Raw genomic sequence first — 18,920 nt, 5'->3', positions numbered from 1 at the left:
TTGTAATACATTGTTGTGGGTCAGACAATGACACTGCGGGTATGATTTTACAAGCTTTGATAATCCAAACCTTGTTGTATAAGGTATTGCATTATTGAAAAAGACAGAAATATGACTAAATATGACATCACTGGGTTGGTAATAATAGATTAATAAATTGAATCCTGGCAGAATTAAAAGATCCAACATGGGCATTAAATATGTATAAATTACACCTGGCTGTTTTGTTTGCGACTGCCAGCAAAATATCAGGAAAAGTTACAATGGTTTGCTCTCAGTTGATGAGGTTTTTTTTTTCATCAGCTATCGGAATCTGTTTGATTGTGTAGCCCAAATTTTAAAGCAGATGCAGATGAAAGATATGTATCCGACAAAAAAACGTTCAATCAAAGGCACAATATGTGTCTTTTCCATTTAGTGACATGGTAACATTGCAGTGCAAAGTAGAAACTCAAGTCAAGTACAAATAGCTCAAGATTCTACCTAACTGCATTACTTGATTAAATGTGTGTGGTTGCTTTCCACCTCTCATGAGTTGTTCTGATTATGATAATGCATATGTCCCTCAGCTTCATCATAGAAGCTGCAGCCTGCTCTGTTAAATGGAGGTAAAGGTCATTTGAATCTTTCTTGTGGGTGCAACATGTTTTTTGGGCCGTTTTGGCTTTTATTTATATATTTCATATTTTAGCATCAGCAAATCGATAACCCTGTGGGCTTACAAGAACCCTCCTGTTCAGCAGCAGCATTCACGCCCGGTCACGTCCATTCCCATCTTCTTTCATCCTCTTCCCCTCCTCCCTCTCTCACTCCTCATTGCCCATTTTAGCTGCCTCATATTTCCGTCTCTTTACATCTTTCCACCTGTTGCACTCATTCTTTCAATACTATATCCTGACTTACATTAATGATCACTCATACACTTACCTCTCTTTCCATCACACACGTACACTCACATATACCTCAAACATCATCGTTATCACCTCTCTGTTCTACATCATGTCATTACAGCAGCAGAGTAGTAGAATATGGTTAAGTTTAAAATAAATGAAAGGTGTAAAAAGGTTCAGACCAAATGGCAGGAAGATATGAATTTCATTAATAGGACACGGGTGACAGCATGAAATCATTCATATATGAGGGAATGAAATGTTCTGGAGTAAATTCTTCTGCTTGTCTGTTGAATGGTGTTGTACACATTACAGCCTTTTCACATCATGAGTTCCTGCTAATTAATTGGAATCTCAATTAACTACAAAAAATGTTTGAATGAAGAGAAGAGAAGAGTCAAGAAACGAGAAGAGAAGAGAGAAGGGTACTCATTCTTTTCCAACCACAACAACACAAAGCATGAGAACACAGCGCTGTGATCATGAGAGGGTTCATATTTCTTCTTGACTCGTCACATCACATCCCCTCCTTAGACGCCGGGCGTCAAAACCACTAACCACATGTTGACTTTAGCCAGGCAATATCATGGCAGAGGTACAGGTGAATACATATATACTGATTTCACACTTGATTTGCGAAGTTGTGAAAAGATACAAGGCTGAAGACAAAAAATCTGAACCATGAAAAAATTGATGGTGGTGATGATGTCGGCAATGAAACCATCGCATCTCAAACGGCATCTTACAACAAAACACACAATGCTGAAAGACAAACCAGTGGAGTTTTTTGTACGCAAACTCCAGGAACTGAGGCAGTCCAAATGCGCAATTCAGTTCCGTGGTGCACCTGTGGTTAAAGCACAGGAGGCTTCTTATTGTGGCGGAACGTGGGAGTGGTTGTTTGAAATCTTATTTAAAATCTTCCTTCAACCAAGAAGGTTAAAAGCCACACAACGCCACCTTGGGAATTGCACCCAAGGAGATACTTATTCAAAGGACCAGTAAAGCGCACAGGTTTGGAATACTGAGGGGCATGAGACGTGGTTCCAATTAATCATACATTTTATTTCCGGTATCGAAATATTTTTAACAAAAAGGAAAACACATTATCAACATGCACTGAGAAAATCTTAATTAGGGCTTGCTGAGGCTTACCAGTGGATGGAGGTGACGAGAGGTGAGAGGGATCCCAACAAAGTAAATGAAGGCACCCGTGATCACTACACACACCAAAATCAAGAAAAGCACAACACGACACACAAAGAAACGGGTGAAAGCCACTACCGGAGACACCAGCACCACGCCTTTGGCTCTCACTACTGGGGGAAACGGTCAAAACTAATTAATGCACAAAACACATAAGTATAAAGGCTATAGGAAATCAATAATAAAAAATATAACTAATACTAATTGAAATAAACAAACTTATTTAGATCTCCAGGGTCAAAAACTAAACAAAAGAAACAGAAATTAATTCAACAGCCAACAATAACAATATTTAAAATATGGCCAGGTAAGGTAATGCACAGTGACACCAAGAGGCAATACCGCACCGCAGGAGAGCTACGTTCTACAGCTGTAGGATCCCTACAAGGGCCTTACAAACGATAGGTACTATATATTTAGGTACTATTTATTTATATTACCCTTGGAGTGATGCTGGAGTCTTTACAGGCTGTGTTGATGCATGAGTTAGGTTCATCATATTGCACCATTGCTTTTATTTTTTAATCTAGATTGCCATAATTTATGTCTGACATCCATTCCACTCTTCCCCTCTGTGTGTGTGTGTGTGTGTGTGTGTGTGTGTGTGTGTGTGTGTGTGTGTGTGTGTGTGTTATTCTTTCAAGAATAACAGTGAATCAGTAACATGAATTTCTATCAGTTAGTTTTCAAAGTTTCAACATGCTGTGGGTGTAAGAGGGACTGCCCCCTGCCCCGTATAGGAGAATTGTTCATATGAGAGAGTTCTAGTACCAATTTGTACAATGTGGCTGTGACTGACATAGGTCAAATTAAATTATAATTTATTACACATTTATTCTTATGAGGAATAAATGTGCTTCCTATGTGTGTTTTGCATAGCAGCTGAATAGGGTCGGCCTACGCTACTGCATTTTAACATCGGCCATAGTGGTGGTATTGGAGATCCAAATATTTTCTGAGGTGGTACCCAATGTAAAAAGCTGTGATTTCCACATATAATCCCTCACACATGTTTGGTGTGTGGTTTCAGAGGTTTCCATGAAGAGGTGATAAGATTTTAAATGAATACAGCTTCATTTTAATTTCACAACAACACACCTGTAATGATTTGCATCCACCTGCTCTGTGTTCTCCAGCGATGTTCCACTGGTAATGTATGATGTTTTTTAAATTGGTTTCATGACTTGAATATACATGCAGGGACAACACTGCATCATGCACACAAATACACACACATGTATAAATCTAGATTCTGTATGCAACTATGCATCCTGTGTCAAAGGCCAAAGAGATTTTGAGATGAGTTCTTTACTGCAACAAATTGAAAGTCAGCTGCTGGACGTATTTAGTTCATGAAGGCACGAGCATGTGTGTGTGTGTGTGTGTGTGTGTGTGTGTGTGTGTGTGTGTGTGTGTGTGTGTGTCTGTGTGTGTGTCTGTGTGTGTGTCTGTGTGTGTGTGTTGGGGACAGATTATGTCTGTGTGAGGCCTGTTCCCCCCACATTGAATCACATTTATCAAAAGTAAATGCGTCAACTTCAAAAATGAATCAAAATGAATATAAAGTTTCTCTCTGCTGCGCACACGTACTGGTTTCCCAAAGAGATTGCCATTTATTACAACACAAACGTCACATTAAAGGTTTTGCAATATGTGATGCAACAGCAGGAAAGCAAATAAAAACTCAGTTATCTGAAAATATACACGTTAACTGTATTTTCTTCAGAGAATGACCTTTACACTGTGAGCTCTATAATAACCAGGGACTGGACACAAATTCTTCACTTTCCTCCCTTCTGCTTATCTATTTCCATGTATCATTCTTCGCCTGTGAGTCACAACAGCAATTAAACCCAGCTGCATAGGGAACTATGCTTGAGGAGAGGAGGAACGATGGAGAGAATACATGCACACATGAAAGCGCAAAAAGATGGCGACCCAGGGAGGAATTGGATGGAATTGAACTCATCGGGATCATACACAGAGAGGGAAAAAGGAAGCAAAGAAAATGAATAAGAACACAAACAAGTCTCCTACCCCTCTTCCCTTTCCTTCAATCTCTTATATAAATGTGATGGTTGCTTTCCCCATACAAAACCCCATAGGCAATTTAAAGAAAAGTAGGCCAAAATGAAATATGACTGCAATATAGAAAAAAACACTTCAGACACACTGCAGCCTGATAAGACCCTTTTGTGTGTGCATAAGTGTGTGTTTGTGTGAGGAAGAGACGGCGTGTTTGGAGGGTAGGTATGAGTGCAATGGGACACTAAATGGGTCGCCAGACAGTTGAGTGTTTTATTAAGATTGAATCGAAAGCAGGGTTTCAAATGAAATTTCACACCGTTGAGATGGCTGTATAATCTATCATCCTATATCTTCCTCTTTCCCTCTCTCTCCCTCTCTCTCTTGCTCATGCTCCCTCCCCTCTACACGCACACACACCCAAAAAAGCAAAACCCTTGTCCACTTACACTGCTGTCAGGCTACACTTACACTTCTACTGACCTATTTTTTCAGCCACGAGCACACTGTGCGCATTAACATGCTAAATCCCTGATAATCTGTCAGCAAGATACACAAGCACCAGCTACCATGTTGACTTACAAATAACACGGCCTAAAAAAGTGAAGTCTGACCTTAATATCCAGCCTGGATGTGGGTATTATGACAGAATAACAGTGACAGATGATTTAGCGCTAATATGACACGCGTGATTACACGGAGAGGAACACATAGATAATAGTGGTATTTTGGTTAGAGAGAGGGCCCAGCAATTTATAACTGTGTCTGGACATCTTTGCACTGGCAGGCTCAAGTGGCAGTTGGGGGGAAAACATTTAGTTTTAAGTTTGTCATTACCCAGAAATGATATAATGTGACAGCAGTGAAGTGGACACTCCTCTAAACTTAAAAAAACATCTCTAATAAATCCAGCGTTCTCTGTGTGGAGGAGCTCAATTGATCCTTTTTAAAGAGGGGATTGTGTAATAATAATAAAAATGCATGATTGTGTTTTAATAGAGGGTGAGAAAGGAAATGAGGATAGGGGTTTAAATTATAAAAAGGATGGAACCACAACACTGCCATGGCATTATGACAGATGTAATGTTCAGTGGATTCACAGGGACTGCGGCATTTTCACGTCTCATCTCGTTTGTGGGGAACGACGTATAGGTCTTATAATTACAGCCCCCGAAAGATATATAGCACCTCATGTGATGATGGAGCCCGACGGCAGGGAGCAGCTTTATACGGTGGCCGAGAACCGCCACCGTTAGCTTTACACTCAGATTGGATTCTACTACAGTTAAAGCTATGAATCGACTATTTCTAACGTCATGTTAACAATGTGGTAGCAACAAATTCAACATGAAATTTATCTCAGTGTAGTCAGAGTAGGAGAACTACAGTACACAAATAAATCATCAAAACTTCCTTAAATATGTACAGTAAATGATCCATTGTCATATAATTGACAACAGCATTCTAGGCGATGGATTTCCTCACCAAGTTTTCCATTGTAAGCCAGTTGAGCGAGGCGTTGGGTACATTGGACCAGCAACAGAATCCTCTTAATTTAACCCAAAGTAATATCTCACTTTGCATGTTTTACATCAAAGTGCAAACAAGAATCAGAATATAAAGTACTGTACATGTAAAATTACAGATAGCCACAAATCTACATAATAAAAAAAAAAAGTTATATTAATATCTGATCTAAAAATAATAATGGTAATGATGGAGTCAAAATTTGTCGTCCTTTTAATATTGATCCTCTCTCCTGAGTGGTTAACATCAGTCACTATTATTCCCACTCCGTCCCACTTGACCTTGTCACTCCCCATACTGCGTTGCAATTACTGAGTTAACCAGTTAGATTGGTGTGTTCTGAAATCAGTTATCAGGCTGTCCCACACTGATCCACTGCCCCCCACCGCACACACTCACACACATACAGACACCCACACACCCACACCCGTTTCTCAGCTGACCACCTTTTAAGTAACAACCCCCTCGGCTCTTTCTCCCTTCTCCATCCATCTCTCTTCTTCCAATTAGGGAAGCTTATGTCAGTGAAGGGCATGTACTCTATTACCTGTGAAGGTTAAAGGAAGGGGGGACTCTGCACAAGTTAATTTGGTGTATGCATTTTCGTGCATAATTAACATATAAGTGTGTGTCCACATGTATCTGTAGCTGGACGTGTCGTATCTTGCCATGCACCACATTGTAACTGTCTAATTAGTGCTTTTTTTTTTATTGTCAGGGGAGATTGCAATAGTGGAAGTCTAGGAATTCCACTCCCACAACATGACTGTTGCATAATGTTGCTTGTCAAAGCTTGTATGACCATCACTATCACCGCAGGTCAGGTCCAGCTTATATGGTTTAACACTGAAATGTAATTGTTAAACATTTTATTAAGCCCACAATATACTACAACTTGTGTGGAATGGATTATGCACTGTATATAATGTGTTGCTATCCTGTTGATGTTGACATATACAAAATATGATAAGTCCAAGTAGGATGTCTTGATAACAGGAAGACACAAACCAGAGGCCCACAACTTTATCTTTCACGCCCTATTTCCCTCATTACATCATTTCTTCAACTGTTGCAAAATTCCTTACTGCTCCCTCTGCCAAATCACATCGACGTGGACACAGACACACAAAGAAAACACAAAATAGTGAAGACGTTTCACCAAATGGCCTCTTTGCCTCCTCTCTCACAGCATCTATCCAGGTTTTCAGCATCTTGGTCCTCAAAGCTGTGTGTGTGTGTGTGTGTGTGTGTGTGTGTGTGTGTGTGTGTGTGTGTGTGTGTGTGTGTGTGTGTGTGTGTGTGTGTGTGCGTGCGTGCGTGCGTGCGTATCTCCCCAATAAATTGGTCAGCACGTGTGATACTGCTTGTATTAATGTAGTTTTTAAGAGTTAATAAAAGTTAAATTAGGCTTCCCATGTGTGTTTAGTGTCTGGAATATGTGCATCTTAACCGACATAAATACAAAAGAAAATACAGATAACATTATGAAGGTGCAAGACTAAATATTAGATGAAGGTAGAGCAGTTTCAGCTTCTTTAAAGCCATTTAGTTCTACGTTCTAAACATGGTCAAACTATAGTCCATTGTTTCCAGCTCAGTAGCTGGTAGCGTGGTGACTCAGAATCGCCGTCCTCCTCATCTCATTACTGCTGCGTCCTCAGTCACTTGTAGCGGTCAGCTCGACCCTCGTCACGGTGAAGGTAAGTTTCTCTGCGTGGTTTAGATCCTCGGTCTTCTTCCAGTCAGTGTCCGATGCTGTTTGTGTGTTTGGAGAGGTTTGCCTGATGCTTGGAGGAATACGATATACAACGACGTGTTTCCATTACAACTACGATCATGAGCGAACGCGTTCAAAGTCCAACGTGAAATTCAAAATGTACTTTGCTCAACGTTTGATTAGATTGTCCTGATGTGTGGTTGATCCGCTTCCGCATTCATTCGCGTTCATTCTAGGGTTATTTATTACACATTAAAAGTAACAAAGGTCAGATGTTTACGCGTGAATTTGAAGTGTAGTAACTTTGTCTAATCAATTCTTGTAATTTTCTATTCCTGTATGTCTTGCAATTTAAATCCCCCCTGTGAGTGAAAACTTTGAAGCAGCACACAAAACGCTTTTGGATTAGTATTACAAAATCAATGTGAAACAAAATATGCTTGGACTCAGTCGTAATTGAGTCTTTAACTGTGGCAGTAGGCTGCTCCAGGGACCTGGTCAGTCAGTCTGTTTTGTTTTTTTGCTTTTTTTTGCAGTTACGGACAGTTACAGACATTTTTGAGATTGTTTTATTTATACAGAGAGAAGGAGAGTAAGATACGATATTACGGCATTCAGTAGCCATAGCGGCACAGTACAGAGAAGAAATACAAGATAAATACACACACTAAACAATATACACCCAAGAACCAGTACAAACAGTATACAATATACACACAATAAGCAATACATACAGAAGAATAAAGGCAATAACATTCTGAAACAATATATTCAATATACAATGTATATTAATGCAATGCAATGACAAACAAGGCAACAGCAGCTAGCCACAGCCAGCAAAGGTTATAATAAGTGAGTTTTAGATGACATCAGCGGCATTAGTTAGTTGGACGATCTCGAAGGTAGAGTTCTTACAGGATGACATCATACAGGGCGCAGGCAGCTTCAGAACACAGCTTCAGAACACATCATGGGCTGTGGTGCAAGAAAAAAAAAAGGGGGGAGCCATTTGTGATAGAACTTATCGGTGTGTCCCCTCATAGTGTATTTGATTTCTCGAGTTTAAGAAAAAACATTGTGTCCTTCAGCCATTGCGAGATAGAGAAAGCGGTGAGGGATTTCCACTACAAAAACAGGAGCCGTCTGGCAAGCGGAGATGTGAAACTGATCGTATATTTTTGCACAGTGTATAGATGACATTAGTCGAGTGGAGTTCCAAAGATGGCAATATGAGGAGAAGTTGAAACTGTGTTCCCAATATCCCGCATTGTATTTGTACAGACACTGGCCTGTCGGGATGAGTATAATAATATCACCCAGCTGATGAATTTGATTCCGAAAGCCAAATTGTTTCAATACTGCAAATAAGTATCCCTATTCCACCCTGTCAAAGGCTTTTTCAATGTCCAGGGAAATTACAGTCTCTGGTGAGATTCCAGAGTGAGTGGATAGAATAATATTTAAGAGGGTGCGAGCGTTGACAAACAGTTGCCGACCCTTAATGAAGCCGTTTTGTACTGTGAGTATTGTAACTACATCTGACCCAAGAGACAGAATGAGGCTTGGCCAGAGATAGATTTTTATTTATAGAAACCACCACCTGTCAGGCGTATTTGAAATCCTACCAGTCATTACAAATATAGAAGTGACCACACATGCATACAGAATTTTTACATAGGGTGTTTGGTGTTGGGACATTGTTACAGCCCTATATGTAACAGGCTCATTTCCAGCAAAACCAACATTTATCAATTTACTCTACACTGTCACAAAACTCTGAAGATCCTCCACAGTTACAGTTACACAGTTACACTTCACAAACATTATATTGATCAAAATGTAGGTAAGTAATTTGTGTTCTCTTTTTAGAAAATGTTATCCTTCAAACTTAAAAACAAACACATCCATTGTTCCTTATTTTTCAACCTTACAATACATCGAGTTATGTTTTTTGAGTGAATGACACTGTGTTTTCATGTTTCCAGGATTCTCCATGGCGACAGCGTCTATTTGTGCAAACTTTACCTGGCTCCTCCTGGTGCTCCATTTCCTCACAGTATCTCTCGCCACGGACGATGACCTTGTAATCAATACCAGGCATGGGAAAGTTCGAGGAATGTTGGTCTCTGTACCAGGAGGTCACATCAGAGCATTTCTTGGAATTCGTTATGGAAAACCACCCATCGGAGGACTGAGGTTCCGGGCTCCGGAGCCAGCAGATGAATGGGAAGGAGTGAGGGATGCAACGAAATTCTCAAATTCTTGCTACCAGTTGCTAGATACAACCTTTCCCGGTACGGCACTCTGGGGGAAAAAATGTACATGTACATGTGCATGCACACACACACATTAGCACAACTGGGTACTTCTGTACATAAAACACACCGATTTATGTTATGGAAGTCATTGAAAGGCTATAAAATAATAGCTCCCTGAATTACTAGCATTGCTCTTGACAAAATATCCTCCAAATTGACACATTAGCACAGTATCCTTGTTAGAAATGCTCAGCATGGTGGGATCTGTTTTGCCAGCAATCTATGGCATGCTTATCCTATATTAGATACACATAGTGATACACAGTGATTTAACCATTTTTCCTGCCAGCTGGCTTCTTGCAGGAGGTTTGGAAGTACATTTTCCAAAATGCAGTGTTGCATGTGAAGAGCATAGAGCTTTCTTTGCACGTGAAAGCAAACACAAACAGAGTCCATATCACTGCCATTAAGAATAATAGAGGGCTCTCTACATTTATATCAGCAGTGTTAAATAGGAAAAGAGGTGGTGTAAAAGTGTGTCTGGCATAGTTTGCAGTATCAGTATAGACCTAGTTAATAACCCAAATTCAGAATTAACAATCTTGGTCCAACTTTATGAGAGAAACTGTTTTAACATAGTAATAAATCATAGGCAGCTATGAAAGCCTCAGTAGGATGAGAGTAGGGCGTGGTATTCCATCCAGATTTCACATTGCACTTTAATATAGAGCTATGATTCATACTTGTGAACTTTGGTCAGACACACAATGTTCATTTGAGGACAACTTAATCATTTGCCTGTGTTCTTTGTTAGACTTGGATTGAGTTTTATGAGCTTTAGTGGTGCTTTACATTTACATTTACTCATTTGGCAGATGTACATACACAACAGACTATAGACACCAATGGTATCTATCTAACAAAGTAAATAGATCACTAATAGTGCATGTATGATAAGGAGGAATGTTCTTAAAAGGCAGCCATACAAACTATAGGTCAGTGTTTCTGTGACACGGGCGGTAGAATTGAAAGTGTAAACACATGCCTGCGACACCCAAGTACTGAATCTAAAACTGACCAAATATACAGAATGAGGCTTGGCCAATGATGGATTGTTATATACTGTATATAGAAACAACAACGTCATGGCATATTTGAAAGCCAACCTTGATCGATGTGCTTACAACATCTTCAGACCCAATACAAGAGAAATGACACACAAACGTATGTTTACAGAGAGTGTTGGGGTCAGAGTTGAGGTCAGGACACTGTTACAGGCTCATTTCCAGCAAAACAAAGAATTTATTAATTTACTCTACCCCTGTCACTTAAATACTTGTAACAAAGGACTATAAAAGTTAATGAAGTTTCACAACCAATCTCACATCTATGGTTTCCTCTTACGTCCTGCAGGAACAGAGATAAGGTTATCTATCAATCACAGAAATGCTGGAGCCTGTTCATTTCAATCAGTCTCTTTCCTTTAATCAGACAGACTAAATATATTGTGGGCAATAACAGACGGAAAAACACGTTGTGTAACACATGTACACACGCACACATGGGTGTGTACACGGGCACAGTTGGGTGAGCGAACACACATAAAAACACACGCACACTAACCAAAATTGACTAAATAGCAATCATTCTTTTCAGGATTTAAAGGGGCAGAAATGTGGAACCCAAACACTCCTCTGAGTGAAGACTGTCTTTACCTAAATGTCTGGTCCCCACAAATCAACAAAACCCAGCCTCAATCCTCCCCACTGGCTCCTGTTCTTGTTTGGATCTATGGAGGCGGTTTCACTGGAGGAACGTCCTCTCTGGACATTTATGATGGTCGGTTTTTGAGCCAATCAGAAGACATTGTTGTGGTGTCAATGAATTACAGGTAAGGATGAAAATATTACTATTGATGAAATTAGTGCAAACCAAAACATTTTCATTTCAGCATGTTTGCTTTCAGCTTTACTGTAAATGGATTTCTGTTGTGCAGATAAAAGAATTCCCTCTCCCAACTTTATCAAAAACTATTTATTTGTAATATCTAACTGCTCCATATGTGTCTTGTGCATAATCTTCCATATATTTTTGGTACCTGTTATTATGTCAAAAGATGCTGCCAACCAGGAACAACTTAAAAAAACAAACAACTGACCTTGATTGTTGTGTTCATCAACGACAGACTCGGGGCTTTAGGTTTCCTTGCCCTTCCTCACAATAATAATATGCGGGGGAATGCAGGACTACTGGACCAACGCTTGGCCATCAACTGGGTAGTCAAAAATATTGCTGCATTTGGAGGTGACCCATCAAAGGTACAGCATTTGCGATCCATAGTTACAGTAAAAATACAGAAACGGATACATACGGATGTTGGCAATCATAAAATGTTAATATATTGGCTCTTCTTTTCAAATTATTGTTATGATCACCAAAATTAGGTCTGTTTTTGACTTAAAAATGACTTCACGTCCTTGATTTGCGGTTCTTTGCAGGTGACTCTGTTTGGGGAAAGTGCAGGGTCAGCTTCGGTGGGCTATCACCTACTCTCCCCAGGGAGCCAAGGCCTTTTCCAAAGGGCTGTGATGCAGAGTGGCTCCCCTAATGCACCCTGGGCTGGAATCAGCAAGAAAGAGGCCTGGGACAGGTAGTGTTTATGTGCACTTATCGATTAACTCAGTGTTTATTTGTTTACTTTAATCGTTACTTGTATTTGACACCAATGAATTTGTTTACTGTTCAATCATTCATTCAATCAATCATCCAGACTGTTAGTCAGTTACAGTTATTTAACATACATAAACATTTGTATTAATTGGGATTTTTTACTTAAAGCTGCAATGTGCTACTTTTTTAACATTGAACAGCAAATTAAAAGGAAATGGGTCTTGCAAATGTTTAGGCTGGGTTCGTGATGATTCAAACTGTCCATGGCTGGACTAAATTTTCAGCTTAATTATTTGGATTTAGATTCATAATAGAGAAGTGCAATGAGTGGTTGCACTTGCTAGAGAATAACAAGTCTGGAAAATACCCAGCATTTCAGCTTGCAGAGGCGATCGCAGGGTTTACGTGGTATATTGTTTTTATTGAAGCAAACATTTGACATGATATTGCGCAGTTGTAGGACATTTTGGAGATCGTTTTTTATACAGAAAGAGAGGGAAAAGGAAAGAGAGATAGAGAGAAGGAAAGAAGGTTGTAAAATTATAATTGTTGTTGTTTATCTTTTTTTCCGAGACCCTGAGGTAAAATAGGCAATATGAGGTACAAGTAGGTTGAAATTGAAACAGCAGGAAGCCACGGCTGCTGGAGGTTGTGAGAACATGGCACAGTAGTGTGGAAGCAGAGTCCAGGATGGCATCAGTGATGTTGATGCAATGATCCCATAGGTACAGTTTTTACAGGAAAACAGCAATGTAGGCAACTACAGATCACATGATAGGAAGAGAAGAGAAAAACAAAATAAATAAAATAATAATAATAAATAAACAAAGAGAAGAAATCCCACCCAAACACCCGACCCAACCCCGCAGTCACACAACCCCACCTTCACACAACCCCGTCCTGGCCCACCTGGGATATAAAATAAAATAAAAAATAAAACTACTGTTCAGGTTTTCAGTCATCGGTCTGGCATAGCCGCAGGTCTTATGCTTAAGCATATGTGAATATTGCTAAAACCATCTAAGGTGGATGCGATGCTGTTTGTCCACCTCTCAGACTGGATGGATGCTTTGTGATCCTGTTCCAGATGCACATTTGTACACAACGGACAGACGGTGAATTTTGGTCAAGTTACTGTGGTAGGATGACCGCTCACATTTTACCCAGCAGTTATACAGCTGATCCAACCCGAGATCTGCTGAAATGGCGGCAATGACATCAACAAGAAGATAAGCTGTGTGTCCTGTGGTCAATAGCAACTGACCCAAGATTGGGAATGTAACAACCAAATCTGGACCATTTCACAATTAAAGGTCACCACATTGTATTCCACCTCAAGTGGACACAGACACAGCACTGTAACAAACTGCATGACACTCTGAGCAGTGACATGCAGTTTGGGAACCTGCACCAACAACAACCTCATCATGGATGGGGACTTTTACAGGTCTTATTATCACAAACGTCTATTCTATTGTGCAAATATAATCCATTGGGTTCTCACTGCCATGCTTCTGTTCAATCTCCTGCCAACTTTTCCTTCATTCCTTATCCCTTCTTTTTCTGAGCTCTCTCTGTCCCTCACTTGTTTTGTGTCAATGTTGCGATCCCCCTCTAGGTCCTTGATGCTGGCAAAACTGCTGGGTTGTCCTCTGTCCCCGTCAATTAATCTGGAGCTGTGTCTGCAGAAGGCTAATCCCAAGGAAATTGTAACCAAGCAATTTGAAATCAGGCAACCTGCATTCATGAGCAGCGACTTTGTCCCTCATGCTGATGGGTACTTCTTACCACATGAACCTGAAGTAGGTGTTTCTGTGCTTTCAACACATTTGGTTGAACAACTTGCTTTTATGAGAATAGAGTGAGCAAACAAGCAGCATTATGACATAATCCTGTTATTGTGATATTGCAATGCACATTTACCACCTCCAACCGAGACACCATGTTTTCACCTGCAAATCACCAAAGCTGCACTCACTGCATAATTACACCAGTGTAATCTCCTACTGCAACTCCTCTGTAGGTCTTGCTACAAACTGGTAGCCTCCCAAAGAAGGAGGTGCTGTTTGGCCTCAATAAGGATGAAGGAACCTACTTCTCAGTTTATGGATTGCCTGGATATTCCATTACCGGACAGAGTCTGATTAGCAGGACCGATTTCCTTCATGGAGCTTCGATTGCAACGCCAGGTGTCAGTAATATCACATGGGAAATTGCCACCTTACAGTACACCAACTGGGCAGATGAACACGATGGGACAAAAAATCGTGACTTGCTGGGCAGTCTGGTTGGAGACCAAATGTTCTCCTGCCCTCTGCTAGAGTTTGCTCAAAGGTAAAAAGCAACACAACATTCATTATGAATACATTGATGATTGTAATTTCACTGTGCCAAGGCAGATCAAGGCTTTTGGGCGTAGGCAAAGAACAAAAAGATGCATCTTGTGAATGGGGAAAAAAAGGAGCCAAGAACAAACTTGTATAGCGCTGAATGCACAAGGTGTGGTTTTAGGGTGAACTAATAGTTAGTTCTTAGTAGATACTTAGTTATAGCTAATAAAGATGGAGGATATATGTGAAAACAAGAGCCACAAGATCCATGGCATGAACTTTAGATTGTCTCAGAAATCAGACACATTGTATAAATATTCCATATATTGAGTTTGGCCCAGAATCCTTTTTCAATCAGACTGGAAAGACAGTTTGAGGGTGCTGCAGGTGTGAAGCTACAGACTTCAGGTGTAGGTGAATGATAGGAATATATGGATGTAATTATTAAGAGGAAATTCCAAGTTTCAGTATGCACTGTTTCTGGGCCAATCCACTACAATTTCATTTCCAGGTACTCCCAACGAGGAGGGAAATCCTTCCTGTATATGTTTGACCACCGCTCATCCACGAACCCTTGGCCAGAGTGGATGGGTGTGATGCATGGCTATGAGATAGAGTTTGTCTTTGGAATGCCTCTCAATGCAGCTTTGGGCTACACGAAGAATGAAGTGAACATGACCAAGAAATTTATGAAACACTGGGCCAACTTTGCCAAGACTGGGTATGAAAAAAATTATTTGACACTTTGCAGAGACTTAGTGCAGATATTGATTTCCTTCATTTTTGTCACTGTGTAATTTGTGTTAGGAATCCACAACTTGAAGGCAGTGATTGGCCCAAGTTCACTCCCCAAAACCAAGAGTATATCACCCTCAACTTCAACAATCCAGTGCAAAAGAGGATGTTGAAAGCAACTGAGTGCCACCTGTGGAGAAAACTGCTGCCAAAAATCCAGGAAATCTCAGGTTTGTATTAACTCACACAGGCATACACATGAATGCATTCATACAATTTGTGGCTACATGAATTTGTATTTGAAAAAATAAACATGAAATATGATTAGAGGAATATTAACTCTGCCCAAAGACCTTGATAGTATTATTTCCTCTCATAAAATGATGAGCAGGACAGAATGTGGAAATAAAATTGGAATGATCAAGAATTTGACTGCATTCAGACAATAATAATGGAAGGGAATGGAATTGAATCGAACGGAATTAATTAAAGGAAATAACAAGAATGAGATGTCACTTAATTGCATAATGAATAAATTGAAAACTGATGATGGTAATACCAAATTATGGAATGCAGAATCGCTGTGCTTTTGCAGTTATTAAGTGCTTTATCCTTGATGGTTGTATGAAGCTGACTTGCTGTAGTGAAAGCCAAAGTGTGTTGAGTCGCACAGTACCTGATGATCTCAGATTCGGAGTAGATTGCAGTGATGCTATCAACGTTGCATCACTAGAATGTGATCTAACTTTCAAAGGCGTCAAATGTTAGGAAATCTGTAATATGTAAAGATATGTCAATGGCATTTGTGAAAGCCACCTACCTACCTGTCTGTCTGTGTCCCTTTCTCTTTAGATGAACTTGCGTCTTGTGTTGGTGGTGATGGGATTAGGCTTCGCTGTAGCCACACATTCATCCTCATTTTACTGCTGATTGCTTTAACATACTGAATGCCACAAAGACATTTTTCTAATAATTTACTGTAAGAATTATGTTATTTTACAGTGTGTGGTCAAAGTGATGACTTTTTGACATGTTAGCCTGCTTTTGGTATGAATGTTTTACCTACAGGAGCACCAAAGAGAATCTACATGTGTCTGACATGCTATTCCGCAATCCCAACTATCCTTTTTGGAGTGTCCTCCACCTTTCCCAAACTTTTGCCGCTTTCTTCTTCCAAAAGATATTGTGGTTTTCTTTAAACAACAATTTAGAGGGATCAGACCAATAACTAAATTGAGGACACTGGTGGAACACTTTTGGACTGGGTGAGGCAGTGGCTCAGTGGGTAGTGCTTCCGCTTGGGAATCGGAGGGTCGCCGGTTCAAGCCCCTGCCGAGGTGCCCCTGAGCAAGGCACCAAACCCTCAATTGCTCCCCCCTCTGCGAAGGGTGGTAATGTAATGTAATGTAAGTCGCTTTGGATAAAAGCGTCTGCCAAATGATCGTAATGTAATGAGAGTACAGACACAATGAACAAATCCTTGGTAAAAGAGCAAACTTAAAGGAAAAGGGAATGTTGTTTGTCTGAGTGTTAAGAGTTGGATAGATGCCAAGTGGCCCAAATAGCCTTTTGAGTCCCATGAACACCTCAACATCAACACCAATATGCACACATTGTCCGTATTGTACACCATTCACAAATGATCCTCTAATATGATATATGATATTTATATATAAAAGTAACAACATAAACATCAAAGGACCTGTGCAAACAGCAAAAATGTGAAAACACCAACATCTGGAAACCCATTATGACATCACTAGACCTTATTTTTCTCATTCTGTCTGCTTTCCAAATTCGTACTTTAGGACTTCTATCTGCACATGTTTGTGATTACTCCATTTGTATGTGTTGCAGTATTCACAGGATTTCAGTGTGTTTCTTTTATCGCTTTCACTCATTCTGTCATTTTGATTTAGGACCTCTGAAAATTAAGCTTATTTATCTTGTTACAATAAACACAAGGCATGCTGTTAGCATACTTCAGACAAGTTTTAAATCATTTTAAATCATTTTCATGCCAGTCTTTCTCGCGGTTGATAGCTGTTTAATTATATTTCCCTTGACATCATCAATGTTTCTAAATGTTTTTGTTCTTCCTCTTTCACTAAAAGCAGTGATATGATAAATAATGTCACAAAAAATGAGTGCTGCTACCAAAAAGCTAATGAGCTGCCAATGAGAAATAAACAGTTTTGGTTGAATGACCTGGTGATGCAAAAGTTAATGCAAACGTTGCAAACAAAATAGTGTAATATGACACACCGGTTTGTAGCTACATTGTTGCTGTGAGCTTTTTTATTTTAATGAACTTGTAGTCGTTAAATGCCAAGGCAACTTATTTTTGTCATCATCAATTTGGATCTTTACATCCCACCTCCAAACCCTCACGCAAACACACACTTACACATGCACGCACACAATAACTTATTCTTGTATTTGACCTTTTAAAGTGACTGTTGTAAAATGACTTTAGACTGGTGCTTACAGGACTGTGAATGTGTGTGTGTGTCTGTGTCTTACACTGGTAGAGACAGCGAAAGCATGAACGTTTGAGAAGGAGTATTTGCAAAGGTGGTCTGTTGAGACATGATTGTGAAATCACAATGACATCACTGTATCGCTGTTGTAGAAAATGTTTTTCTGAAGAAAAATACCTGTCTTGACTCTGCCTTATACATTATGGATAAAGAGAAAAGGAGGACGATAGGGAGAGAAAGACAGACAGAAACGAACAAGAAGTGAAGTCTGGGATCCCTGTAAAAACCAAAAACTACAGTATACAGAAACTGTATATAGTATAACGATATATAAACTCTAAAGAAGAACTCTAAAAGAACTGTTAGCCCTGGCAGTACACTTCACTTACTTCACACAGCTTATTCTTTTCCATTTGCCCTAATTTTGTCCTCCTTTACAATTTTTTGCAGCCAAATAATTTAATGGCTTCGGTGACCCCCTGACCTTTCCTCTTGTGCCACCTGTAACCAAATTGTCCATTTGTGCACATTAAATATCAAATTCGAATGAGCTCTGTCAGATTGCTGTAGACCTCCCTGTCCATGTTTGTGCTCCTGAGAGGACGAACCATTTCCATTCTGGATGCCTAATTGAGGGCTGCTCCTGTGCCAGCCTCAGGCCAAAATGTTACCTTAGCAAGCCAAAGATCTTGTGACGTACACTAGCTAGCATACTGCAATAAAATTTGCTGACTGCATTAGTGGTGTCTTTTGATTTTAATGATCCCATAGCCTTTCCTGTGGTGCCACCATTCTCACCTCACTTGTGCTAAATCGCCATAGCGACTGCGGTTCATCACTTTGGTTAATACACGGCCATTTGAAGGGCTGGCTGCTCCTCAGAGGTTATTCTTTTTCATTTATGTCAGAGCCACAGCTTAGTTCTCAGATGTGACACGCAGAGACAGATGCAACGCCTGAGATGTGATTAATGCATGTGACAGTGACAACTTAATTCATTAAGAGGACAACACCACCCACTGTGTGTCATTAAATGATTATCACAAGCCCCGGGCATGTGCAGAGAAGGACACGTTGTACAA

At 40.0% G+C, this 18,920-nt stretch overlaps 1 protein-coding gene across 1 annotated transcript; it reads left to right on the top strand.

Annotated features, from left to right (window-relative positions):
* Window positions 1-7,274: 7,274 nt before the first annotated feature.
* Window positions 7,275-18,567, top strand: LOC142988984 (cholinesterase-like). The gene is made up of 10 exons (XM_076138358.1): window positions 7,275-7,348; window positions 9,351-9,659; window positions 11,280-11,514; window positions 11,809-11,941; window positions 12,122-12,273; window positions 13,912-14,095; window positions 14,317-14,627; window positions 15,135-15,344; window positions 15,431-15,588; window positions 16,211-18,567. The coding sequence occupies exons 2-10, from the start codon at window positions 9,359-9,361 to the stop codon at window positions 16,303-16,305; spliced, it is 1,779 nt and encodes a 592-aa protein (XP_075994473.1). The 5' UTR covers window positions 7,275-7,348; window positions 9,351-9,358; the 3' UTR covers window positions 16,306-18,567.
* The last annotated feature ends 353 nt before the right edge of the window (window positions 18,568-18,920 follow it).

Source organism: Genypterus blacodes, unplaced genomic scaffold (genome assembly GCF_046128005.1).
Source record: "Genypterus blacodes isolate CSIRO-AG114 ecotype Tasmania unplaced genomic scaffold, CSIRO-AGI_Gbla_v1 ptg000003l_1, whole genome shotgun sequence".
NCBI lineage: Eukaryota > Metazoa > Chordata > Actinopteri > Ophidiiformes > Ophidiidae > Genypterus > Genypterus blacodes.
Note: the sequence above shows the minus strand (reverse complement) of the source record. Positions and strands in the feature narration are given on the sequence as shown.

What these genes read in the sequence shown, in the direction of transcription:
- LOC142988984 (XM_076138358.1), top strand. Translation starts at nt 9,359, where the DNA reads ATGGCGACAGCGTCTATTTGTGCAAACTTTACCTGGCTCCTCCTGGTG. An exon ending in TTGGAGGTGACCCATCAAAG is followed by an intron (nt 11,942 to 12,121) that starts GTACAGCATTTG and finishes GGTTCTTTGCAG; the next exon opens with GTGACTCTGTTTGGGGAAAG. An exon ending in AAAAATCCAGGAAATCTCAG is followed by an intron (nt 15,589 to 16,210) that starts GTTTGTATTAAC and finishes CTTTCTCTTTAG; the next exon opens with ATGAACTTGCGTCTTGTGTT.